Below are 12,366 nucleotides of genomic sequence, written 5' to 3'. Positions count from 1 at the left end.
CCCCCACCCACACTCCCCCACATGGGCCTGGCCACACTGGCAAATGGCCTGGGCATCAGTAGGAGAGAGAAAAAAAACGACGGCTGCGTGTTGTTGATAAACACCATGCAGCAGCCCTGGGAAGGGCCCCTTGTGTGTAACCTCTGTCAGGGAGACACATCTAGGGACTGTTTCAGAAATATCCTTGAGAAAGTCACCCCAGCTGGGCGGCAGCTCCTGAAACATGAATCTTCATTAGATTTCATCATGTTTCCGCTCAGCTAAGAAATGGGGTCCTTTGTAATTGCATCGTTCATGGGTGCTGCTTTCACCTTCTTCCTGGAGCCTGTTTCCAATGTTTTGCTTTCGATTGCAGGATTTCCTGATGGAAACATTCATCATGTTTAAGAACCTCATTGGCAAGAACGTCTACCCTTTCGACTGGGTGATGATGAACATGATGCAGAACAGGTAAGTGTGGGGACGGAGGCTCTCGTCTCCCCGCGTCCCGGCTGGGGACAGGGGTGCCGTCGGGGTGTCACCGTGACCGTCGCCCCTCTGTGGTGCAAACCCTCGTTGGGGAGGTGGGCGAGGAGAGTGTGAGGACTCTTCATGCCCGCGTGAGGTCTGGCACTGAGCGCACGCTCCCTGCTCACCAGAGAAGAGCCAGCCTGTGCCAGGACCTGCCACAGCCGTCTCCCCCGGGCAGAGGGAGTCCGCCTGCTCTGCGCTGGCCAGGCCATTTCCGCCGCAGCTTCCATCCACCGAAGTGCTCTCAGCTCTGTCCTGGAGGTCTTGCAAAATGGGTTTGCGTTTCACATACTTTATATGGAAAAACTTACTCACATGCATCTTATTCCCATTTATGAACGATGAAGGCTGCGTCTTGTTTTTCCTTCCCCTCTGAAGGCTGTGTGTGGACACGTCCCCTCGCTTGTTGTAGAATTTCTGTAAAGGCATCCGTGCTGGCCAGAATTCACCCAGGGATCATTTCTGGTGGCCTCTTGTCCCTCTCTTCACATCTTGCACTGTAGGTTCACACACAATTGTAAGAAATAACGCATTGAGATTGCACGCATTTCCATTTCCTGCAATGGTGGCGATCTGTAAAACTGCAGCCAAAGCGCTCCGTGAGAGCAGAGATGGCACATCTTCGTCCTACCCTTCGGACAGGTAGCTAGGTGAGGCTGTGCTCTGGAAAGGGGCATCGTGCCTGGAAAGATGGAGGATCAGAGGAGAGGAAGACCCCCAGGGAGATGAGTGGACACGGGGACTTTCAGCCATTGGGCTCGAGTGTCAGAGATGAGGCGTGTGGCACAGGGTGGGACAGGGTTCATCGGGTCGCTGTGAGTCGTACTGGACTCAGTGGGCACCTGCCACCACCTCCACACACCGGGAAACTTGATGTCGATCCAGTCCTGTGATTTCCACTTTCCCCAGCAGATCTGAGTCTGTGTGTGCCTCCAGCCTTAACCAGGACCCTTGCCCGTAGTTGACACATGCCGACTCAGGCGGCACTGCCAGGTTCTGTGGCTGCAGTCTTCACACAAGGCGACTGCCCGTCTTTCTCCAGATGAGTAGCAGGATGGATTAGAAACCACAGTGATGCTTTGCGCTTGGATTAACAGCACAACACACTGTCTACAACACCAGAGTTCAGTTCTGTGTAATCCTGTCACAAGCTGTTCTTGTTCCCCTCCCCATCAGTCAATATATTGAATTTTCTTGTGACCAAGTGGGTCCCACGTGTCAACTTACCACCGTGCCCATCTTTCCCTCCAATCGATCCTACCATCCCTAGTACTGGTCAGCCACTACTAACCTATTCTCCAATTCCAAAATATCGTCATGCCAAGCATGTTGCTTGCGTGGAATCATGCAGTGTGTGACCTTCAGGGGTTAGATTTTCACTCCACTAAATTGCCTGCAAGAAGGATGGGGAGTCTCCTCCCAGATGACTTCCTGCCTGTGGAAACCCACTGGAGGATCGGCTATGGGTCGGTTCCGACTTGACAGCAAACAACAACAACAAATTGCCGGGAGCTTCATCTGCTGATGGGCGTGTGTCAGCTGCTGGAGGGCTTTTCCTTTTTGTCGCTGAGTAGTGTCCGTGGTGTGGAGGGACCACACTTTTCCCGTTCACTTGTCTGTTGAAGGGCATCTGGGCTGTTTCTGTTTTGGGGCTGTTGTGAGTAACCCTGCTATGAACGTTCACATAGCAATTTTTGCATGAATCCACTTCCTGAACAGCATGCCTCTGGAAACTCTATGAACTTTGATAAATGACGATAGTTATAGAAAGGCTTCAGGCCTTTGGTTCACAGAATCTCTGTGAGTTGTACTTGACTCGACGGCAATCAACAATAACAATTGGGGTAAATGCCTGGGGATGCAATCGCTGGTTGTGTGGAAGTGCCCTGCAAGAAGGGCTTGGCAATCTCCTTAGGAAAAAGCAGCCATGAAAACCCCTGTGGAGCACAGGTCCAGTGTGACATACACGGAGACACCACGGGGGACTTCACCCAGCACCGACGGCAGCACTCGTGATTCCAACTGTGCAGTTATTTTATAAACCGCGTGGTTGGCCTTTTCTGATTCACGCTCCCACCAGCAATATCTGAGCAGACCAGCACACAGTGGGGCCACAAGACTCAGCAGGGCAACTTCTCGCTTCTGGTTGGCACTTCCCCAGTGGCTTTCCCTCTTGCTAATGCCCATGGACTGCAAAAGAAAAAGCAGAGGCCGTCTTGGGGAAAGTGTGGTGAAGCTTCATCTCTCATACTTTGGGCGTGTTGCTAGGAGAGGCTATTTCTTGGAGCGGTCATCATGCTTTCCCTCTTTGGAAAGGAGGGTCAGTGAAAGAGGGGAGACCCTTAACAAGGTGTATGGACACAGAGTCGGCAGCAGAGTGGTCGTATATGTCAGAGATGCATCCTGGTGATGAACCTGTCCTCCATTCTAAGGTGTGCTGTTTGTCTGCCCGAGTTTCAGGGAAACCACCAGAATATCCGTGATTACCTTTCTCCACCGTCAGAACCGTGCGCCCAGCATGAGTCCTGGGTGTTCTCGAGTTAGTTCAGCCCCTCTGTGAGCTTCCAAGTAGAACCAAAGCTCAGTCACATGGCAATAAAACGACTTCCCCACTGGGCCTCCCTCCACCTTAGTGTCTGTCATTATCTTTCCCTTGTGCATTAAATAGTAGTTTCTTCTGCATGGTCTCCCTGCCACACAGCTGCCTCCCTCCTTGCTGCTGTTGTAAGAGTGGTACTTCCAGAAGCTTCTGAGACCTGCATTTATGTTTTAATGGTGTAGCTAGACGTGTAGTCTTACCACCCATGGCTTAGAAATTGGCAGACTCAGCTGGTGTGGCCTCTTAAATATTGGTGTGCTGGCGAGCTTGGGCTCTTTGAAGGCCCGATCCTCCACGCAGGAGACTTGTAAAGTGTAATTAAAGACGGCGACCACTGGTCTCACTGCAACTACTCGTAAATCACAAATCAAAGAGCGAGGACATAATAAATATCCCAAGGGACGGTGTCGCTCGCTAGCTATGCTTAAGTCGTCAGCAGATCAACAATGGCCTGACATTATCGCTTGGCTGTAGGATTTGATGGCGCCAGATGGCGGGATGGCATTTATGAGGAGGACTGTTCAGAAATCATCACGCCTTAGCATCCAGAGTGCGCATCCCCCATCCCAGCAGAGGCGAGTACCGCCTTTCCATTTCGGTTCTTAGATGGCAGACCGAAATGTAGACGGAAAATTCTGCCCATGGAATACGAAAGAGGTTATTCTATAGAAGGGGCTAATGTTATATTATACTAGTCTGTACTTTCCTGCCTAAATCACAGTAAAATAAAAGGATGATGGTACAAATATTACCAGAGGCACCTCAGAAGACAGGCCTGGTGGTCAGTCCTGAAGACCCTGCACTCTGGGGGTTAATGTGCGTTCGAATCCCTTGATTGTGCTCATGCGAAACCTATACATTAAAAAAAACGTGCAACAATGAATGAATGAATGGAAATCCAAAATCTCTGTAAATGTTCATTACAATTAATAAAATAAAATAAAAAAATAACACTGGACAGTGACTAAGGATGGTAGGAAAAGAGTTGATGCCTTTCGGTTGTGGTGCTGCAGAAGAGCACTGGACGTGCCGTGGACTGCCAAGAGAACACACAGGTCTACCCCGGAGCGGGCAAAACCCAGCTACACCTTGGAGGCAAGGATTTTGAAGCTCTGTCTCACATAGTCCTTGGATAAGGACATCATGCTTGGAAGGATGGAAGGACAGTGCAGGAGAGGAAGACTCTGGATGAGATGCGTTGACACAGTAACTGCAGGGTGGAGAGAGAAGAAGGTGTCCCCGCTGCCGGCTCTGCCTGGTCCTCCTCCCCCAGGGTGCGGTCCTAGCCCCCAGATGGGCATTGGCGAGGTAGTTGTCTCTTGGTTCCCATGTGACTTGGCTTTTCAGGGAGGGGGACACAGCTGCAAATCCCGGCCTGACCCTGGAGCACTTGGGGCCCTCGGGACGCTTGGGTGTTCCTTCTCCACCTGCTTCCTTCCACTGGGGATCGGGCTTGTGCATGGATGTTGTCCCTCTGAATTTAATTTGCTTTTCCAAATGTCGGTCTGTTACTCCTCCATCCGTCTGCAGATCCACGCACCCCTAACAAGTCCTTTTCCCTCTAAAACACTTTGCAGTAACTGTCGACACAACACAGTCCCCTCACAATCAGCAAAGGGCCAGGAAGGAAAATGTGTCTATTTGTGTGTATATATTGTTTTCCAGGCAAGAAGTAGGAATTCAAAGTCAATATAATGAAAACATTCTGGAGTGAAAATTTCCCTCGAGCTCAGTGCACATGCATTTCACCCCAGCCCTGACACTTAATCATGTTTTTCTTTGAACCTTAATTCTCCCCGAGGAAGTTGGCCTTGTCTAAGACTTTGTGTTGCTCAGACAACAGTTTGCGACACAGAGGTAACAGTGCTGCTTCTTGGTTGGGCCCAGGGCTCCGTGCCCATCACAGCTCTTGACCAGTCCCCCAGGAGTGCCCGTGAGCAAGGCCTTTGGGGAGATCTTGGTCCTTTTGATGAACTGAGGTTCTGACACCCTGTGTTTAGATCCAGTAATGTCACATACATCTCGTGTATCTGTGAGTCTCCTTAGGGCAGATGGTGCACACTTCAGAGCTAACCAAAAGGCTAGCGGTTCAAACCACCCTAACAGCATCACTGAGGAAATCCTGCATGCCGCGTCTTTCAGGGTGCCAACTTTTGCCATGAAGCACATTCCCGCTCATATCCACCCTCCATCCAGTCTCTGAGGCTGTAAATCTCATACAAGAGATTTTTCATCTTTCTCCCTTGGTCCATCTGCTGGATTTGAACTGCCAACTTTGGGATTAGCCAATTGACTATGAACTATGCTGCCAGATAACAGGCAATGAAACTGTGTTCTGCTTCCATTGCACTTGGGATTGGGGTCTGCTCTGCTCTCTGTGGGATGTAGGGTCACTGTAAGGCTCGGTTCTGCTCTGTAGCGTATGTGACTGTCCTGAGTTGGAGGAAGGGTGGCTGCGTAGAGATCTCTGTAAAGACTGCTCTCCTCAACCCTCTGAGGCAGGTGTCCCCTGACACGTGGGGCTGGAACCAACCTGGTGGCAGTGCACTGTCACTTTAGTTTCTCGGCCACAGGAGATTGTCACCCTGGCCTGCTTGACGGAAAGCTCTTCTAAAAACAGACCTGAGTGTGGCGCCACCACCACCTTTCTTGCAGTGCTCCCCTCCCCCCAGAGGCTACTTTGGAGGAGGCACGGGCATTGGCTGGTCTCCCCAGCAGCGTCCCATCCTCAATGTGGCAGTAGTTGAACCAAGTCAGCTTTACTCTGGTAAAGCTCCCTGCTTACTGAAAGGTTGGATGGTCAAGTCTTAACAGAGGCAACCCAAAAGAAAGGCCTGGCTGTCTACTTAGGACACACAGTCACTGAAAACCCTGGAGGACTCTTCTACCCGTGCAAATGCGGGTCATTGACACTGAATACCATGGAGGACTCTACTATCCACACACACATGGGTCACCTTGGCTCATCGTTGATCCAAGCAGAGGTGGCTTCTTCTTAAAACTTCATGGCGGTGTTTTCATAAATTATTTTAGGATCTTCTCTAGTATTTATCCCAGGTCATACGTACTTTTATCCTCAGCTTTATAATTAAGCTTGACTTAAAGATAAGAAGCTCCAGATATTGCCTGGTTGTTTATAAGCGATTTCGTCTGCATAGCAGGTGTTTTATGCACTTTGGTTTTATGCAGATTGCCTCTTCATGTACCTTGTAGGAGAACGCCCCCTTCCTCCAAAGGCTTGGTGTGGTGAGAGCTCACGGACAGAGCTCTTCTTCGAACAGCCTTCGAGGTTCTCCCCGAGGGCCACACTCTGTGTTACACATGCGCTGTGCACAACATCCCCGAGGGGTCTCGGGCGTTGGTGCTGCTGCCCACTGGTGCCTGAAGCTGGAGGACCCTCTGCAGTCCCAGGAGTAGGGAAGTGCCCTCAAGTTTATGCATGGACTTCCCTCAAGGCAAAAATGGTGAAACTAAATGGACAAAAAAGGAATTTGAAAGCAAGTCACCTTTCGGCATTCCCCCCACCCCACGCCCGCACCATGCGCGCGCCTCAGTTTCCCTCTGGCTGTGCCCGTGGCCTGTCCTCTTTTCTTGCCCAGCATCATTTTGTAGGGTGGTTCTACCCAGGCTGGTTTAACTGTTGGCCGGTGGAGCCCCATTTTTGCTGTTCCTGTTTGGGGCCATTGTGATTAAGCTTCCCCGTTGATTCATGTTCAGGGTTCTCATGGGACATACGTGTTCGTCTCTCTGGCATCGGTGCTCCTGTATGTAATTGTGGATTTATGGTAACTGTGGGTCTAGTTGGACTTCTCTTTGCTTGCTTTGTATCTTATTGTGATTTGAGTTAAAGTTTACAGAACAAGTTGTGTTTCTACCCAACTATTCATACAGATTTGTTTTTGTGACATTAATTGAAGCGGGAGTGGCATCCACTTCCTAAATAACATGCCTCTGGAAACTCTATGCACTTGGATAAATGTCGCTCGTTATAGAGGGGCTTCAGGCCTTTTGTTCATAGGGTCCCTGCGAGCCTTGCTGGACTCAAAGGCAATCATCAACCACAACAATTACAATACCCACAGTGTAGCTGTGCCCCCGTTTGTGCACCTCCCTCTCTCGGGTGATGTAGGGGTCATCCTCCTTGTGCTTGGCCGTTATATGAGGCTCTCTAGCCCCTTTCGGAGTGCTGGTCCCATTTCACCTGCTCACCAGCAGCGCCTGGCGGATGTGGTATCTTGCCGTCCTCACCAGCGTTGGCTGGGGGTCACTGTTCTCACGGCCAGCCTTTCTAGCAAATGTGCATAGGAGCCCTGGAGGCAGGGGAGGTTAAAGAGCAGGCTGCTACCCGCACAGTCAAAAGTTCAAATCTACTAGTAGATCTCTGGGAGAAAGATGGGAAAGGTCTCTCCTTATGTAAAGATTCATAGCCTTGGAAAGCCTGCGGACAGATCTGCTGTGTCCCACGGGGTCGCTGTAGGTCAGAATCAACTCGAAGGTGGTGGCTTCGGGCTTGGATTCGGGTTTGGCAGTTGACAGCGATTCGGGGTTGAGATGGAGACTGCTGCAACTTGAGTCCTTCCACCGAGACTCAGCGTGAGGCTTCCGCTCTCCTATACCGTGGTCCTATTACGACTTTTACACATGCGCGCGCACACGTGTGTACCCGCATACCCCGAGTGTGGGGTGAGTGTGGGGTGCTGCTCTGTGCATTCTCTGTGTTGCTGGGTGTGGGAGTCCACTCTCCCTTCACATCCACATTCTGCTGCTGTGCGATGGGCGTGCACTGAATTCATTCCTCCGGGATGAGGCCCAGGCCACTCCTTTCTCCTCTGTTTAGTGCCTGTTTGGGCTTCCTGCCCAGGTTTCTTCTGTGCCTGGAGGGATTCCTTGTACACATTCTGGGTACAAACCTTGGGTCAAGTGTGTGTATCCTAAACCTCACCCACTTTTAGTGACGGCCGTTTTCTCTCTATTGGCCATATCTTTTATTTGACGTTTAAAAGGTGTGTACGCCTTGCAGAAAGATCCTGAGTCGACTTCCCTGGCTGTGTGCTGATTGTGAGAGCACGGGACCGAAAGGCCGTGGACAGCTCCGTGCAGTGAGAGGTTTGGAAGGAATTGAGCTAAAAACCTGAACCTGGAATAATTCCACCCCCATCTTGCTGTGTTCTAGACACAAGATCAAAACTAGAGTAGACTGATATTTTATTGATATTTTGTCTCTTGTCAGAGAAGCCTGGGAGTGGAATATTTACTGACTTATTCATTGTTTGGTTAGCAAGGAAACACCGTGCTTTGGACTATGTCATCAGAGTTCCATCTTCTTTGTTAAATTCACCTAGGTGGTATATTTCCACAGCTGTGATAATCTCGTGATAATGTTTAGGGACTGAAATGTTGATGGGGTTGGGAAATCTTAACACATTTTTTTTTCTCCTTTAAGACCTTTCCTAAGTATCCCTAGTGGCACAATGGGTGAATTTACTGGTCTGTGAACAGAAATGTCAGCTGTTGGAACCCCTCACCTGCAGGGGGGCAAACTACTCCCATAGGGTCACGGCCAAGGGCAGTCTGTGCTCCGGATCTGCCCCCATGCTGTGGACCAAAATGGATTCCTTGATGCCTAACAAGATCGTCACATGCAGCGATCTCTGGGATTTTCAAGGTTTCTGTTCTTTTATGTGCGGGTCTCAGGAGCCTCAGGGCAGTTGGCGGCCACAGTTGGAGCCTCGGTGTCCAAGTGAAACACTGAGCAACACTCAGTAGGTGCTCAACAGCGGTGCTGGAGAGACAGTCGGGGCGCTGGTGCTGTAGTGCATTACTTCTCCCCACAAGGTCCATGGTTCAAGTCCTTCAGCCACACTGAGGAAAAACGATGCGTGGTCTCCTCCTGTGAAGACTTAAAGCGTCAAAAACCAGGTGGAGGGTTGCTGTGAATAAATTCAGCTTGTGAGTAACTGCCCAGCAGTCTTCCCTCAGTGACACAAACACATGAGTTTACCCACCCCGGCCCGCAGGAGAAGGAGCTGGCCATCGCCTTTTGTAAGGACAGTCAGTTGATAAAATCAACGAGCGGCTCCGTTGTGGTTCATTTCCAGGAAGAGAAGGACTGTTGTCCTTTCTTGTCTTTTTATCCATTCAGGTGTGTTCTGGGTGGACCTAGCCTTGACCTAGAAACGCATCTCAGGCGAGTGTGGCTCTTAGCTGGTGGGTTCCTCTAAGTGAACGCTGCCTTCCTTTTGCAGTAGAAGGAGCTAGGGAGGTAGGCTTTCCGGGTGACCCCGCATCGTGGAGACAAGTCTGCAAAACTGCAGGCGGCTGCAGGCTTCGGGAAGCGTGCTGTTTGCTGGTTAACCTTTCCAATTCGACTCTGCAGAAGGGTTTTTACTTAATGCTGTACCTGTCAAACTCACAGAGCCGCAAGTAAACGGAAGATACAAATTATGTTGTAAAGTGAAATTTTTTTTTTTGTTATTCTGCAGTTCACTTGATTTAGGAAGAAAATGAACTCTGACAGCTTGGTCTTTTCAGTTCAGTGGATTGTAATCGTTCAAAACAAAAGTCTGGCACCAGAGGCTCCTCCCTGGCTGCTTTGTCCAAGATGCTCTGAGCTGCGGTCCTGCTGGACCAAGGTCCACCAGGTCTGGGTCATGGGCACCCTGGGTCTTAGGAAGAGAGTGCCGAATGCCGGTATCCATCCTTGTAAGTATGGCCTGTAGGTTAGAGCAGGGCTCCTGTCTGGCGGAGCAGGTATCTTTTGAACACCTGCCATTTTTCTCTGCATGCAGTCTTTCCCCAGATCTTGTTCTCTGCTGTTGGCTTCAGTGTCATTGCCTGCTAGGGAGGCAGGCATTTGAGAAAGAAGGGGAAAGGGATTCCTCCCTCCTCTTTCTTCCTGTGATTATCTGTTACAGATTGGATCATGGACACACACACACACACACACACACTCTCACCCCTCAAACTCATGCCAGCTTGCCTGGGCAGTGGTTCTTAGTGGTAGGTAATGATCCTCGTGATCTGATGTAATTATATTACACACTGTAAATCTAAACATCTGTGATGTTAATGATTAGAGCTCCAATGGCATAGCCTGATACACATTGGGCTGCTAACCAGAAGGTCAGCGGTTCGAATCTACAGCCATTCCTAAGAAGAAAGGTGAAGCAGCCCACCACACGGAGTGCATCGCCCATAATCACAGTGACAGGATTGTTAGGGAAAGAAAGATAACAGTTCAAGAGCAGGAATATACCCAGTAGAGTTCCTCAGCATGGCTTATGGAGAAGCTTATGGATGAGATTCATCTGCAGACCACTTACCTGGACACTGGAACTGTAGATGCTGGTCCAGGGGATGGCGCAGAAGGGCTTCCTGCGTCCGCTGCCTTTGTGTGGAGAGTAAAGCTTCCTTAGGGAGCGTTCCCAGTCCCATTCAGAAAAGAGTATTACTCCAGAAATGTTTCTGAGCACCAGTGTTTCTAAAGACCATTTAACTCTAAAAAGTTCTCTATTTTCATCACTGCAAAAGGAATTCATCCTATATAATCATGACTATTATTGATGGTTGAATTGCACAATCTGGTAATGTATGGTGAGTCATTTAAAATCACAATACCTTAAAAAAAAACCCCAACACAATAAACCAACACAGTGCCTTGAATACTTTTTAAATGTGGATCCAAACGGAGTTTGTTCAGTTGCTTTTCCATGTATGTTTGTATGCTTTAAGATGGATGGACTGAGTGGCATTTTGCATTGATTTCCAGCCATATACTGCACCTGATAAACCAGTTCTCTTATCGTTAAAGTTAAGTAACACCTAAAGATAACTGGTAAAGCAGTTTGAACTTCTCTGATGTTTATGACTCTTCTCTTTGCCTTATAAGATCTTGTCTGGCAATATTTGAGCACTCATCTGCTAACCTAAAGACTAATATCTCACAACTACCCAAATTCACTGCAGAAGAAAAGACCTAGTGCTCCCCTCCCTCAGAGACTCAGAGACTCCTACTTTCCTCCCACAGAGATGCTAGTGCTCTCCTCCCTCAGAGACTAGTCCTCCCCTCCCTCAGAGACTCCTACTCTCCTCCCACAGAGATGCTAGTGCTCCCCTTCCTCAGAGACTCCTACTCTACTCCCACCTTGAGGCCAGGTCTCCTCTTCCTCAGAGATTAGTCCTCCCCTCCCACAGAGAGGCTAGTGCTCCCCTCCCTCAGAGAGGCCTGGTGCTCCACTCCCTCAGAGATGATGCGGCTTGCCTGCTTGACACCTGGGTCACCATGGCTTGAAGTCAACACACACCTGATCTGATAACGTGCCAGGTTTTAGTCTGTTCAACTTTTTCGTGTATTCAAAATAGTCAGCTTCATGTTCCCATAAAAGATTAACTTTTCAAGCTTCTGTTTGCCAGTATAAAGAATATTTACGTAAAGTATGTGATTATATTAACATATGTAATTCCCTAAACCAGTTAAGGAGCACGCACATAACAGGGAACAACATATACATGTTATATAGAGGCCCTCTGAGTCAGAGCCGACTGACTGCTGACCCTCCAGCAGGGAGGAATTACAGGGGAGGAGATCGCCCATCTTTCTCCCGTGGATTCGAACCATGGACCATCAGGTTGGCAGCGCGGCTCCTCACCATAAGCTACCTGTATGTGCATACACTGCCCATTGATGTGCTTTATTCTTAGCTTTGAAGATGACAGATAACGCCTCTAGCAGAGCCATTTAGTCAAAGCTCATGATGTCATTGTTGCATAGACAAAAACAAAACAAAACAAAACAAAACAAAAAAGTGTTAGAAAAAAAAAAACAGCACCAAACGTCTGATTTGTCTGTTGCATGTAAGGGATTTTGCCTGTGGATAGCCCTTAAATCAGTCTTTCCAGAGGAAGAGACTTAAACTTGATTGTGTTGGACCTTCCCAATCAAAAGGACTACCGACATGTTTAAATTAGCACTAAACGCAGTGCTGGCAATTAAGCAGCTATTGTTTCCACTGCTGTTACTAATTGGCTCTTTACTTATCTCTCAAAGATGGCAGGTTGATGAGCCTCTCATATCTTCCAAAATAAGATCGAGTTTTATTAAAGTTTGAGAGAAAAATAGCAAAGAAAGTTGAATGAAAATTTAGAAGGTCTTCATTTTCTCCTCCCCACTGTCTCATATCTCTCGGCCACTGTGAAGAACAAGGCTGAAAAGAGAGAGTTGCAAAATTGTATAGAAAAGAGATCTGGCTTTAAAAGAT

The 12,366-nt window shown here is 48.9% G+C and overlaps 1 protein-coding gene across 1 annotated transcript in view; it reads left to right on the top strand.

Moving 5' to 3' along the window:
* DOCK1 (dedicator of cytokinesis 1) overlaps positions 1 to 12,366 on the top strand; it is a 460,736-nt gene that overhangs the window by 303,012 nt on the left and 145,358 nt on the right. Inside the window, exon 29 of the mRNA XM_006880128.1 lies at positions 356 to 450. Coding sequence (XP_006880190.1) covers positions 356 to 450 — 95 coding nt within the window. The remainder of the gene's footprint in view (positions 1 to 355; positions 451 to 12,366) is intronic.

This window comes from Elephantulus edwardii, unplaced genomic scaffold (assembly GCF_000299155.1).
Source record: "Elephantulus edwardii isolate Elephantulus edwardi_28Jun2011 unplaced genomic scaffold, EleEdw1.0 scaffold00006, whole genome shotgun sequence".
Lineage (NCBI taxonomy): Eukaryota > Metazoa > Chordata > Mammalia > Macroscelidea > Macroscelididae > Elephantulus > Elephantulus edwardii.
The sequence above is the reverse complement of the archived record's forward strand: the minus strand, read 5'-3'. Positions and strand labels throughout refer to the sequence as shown.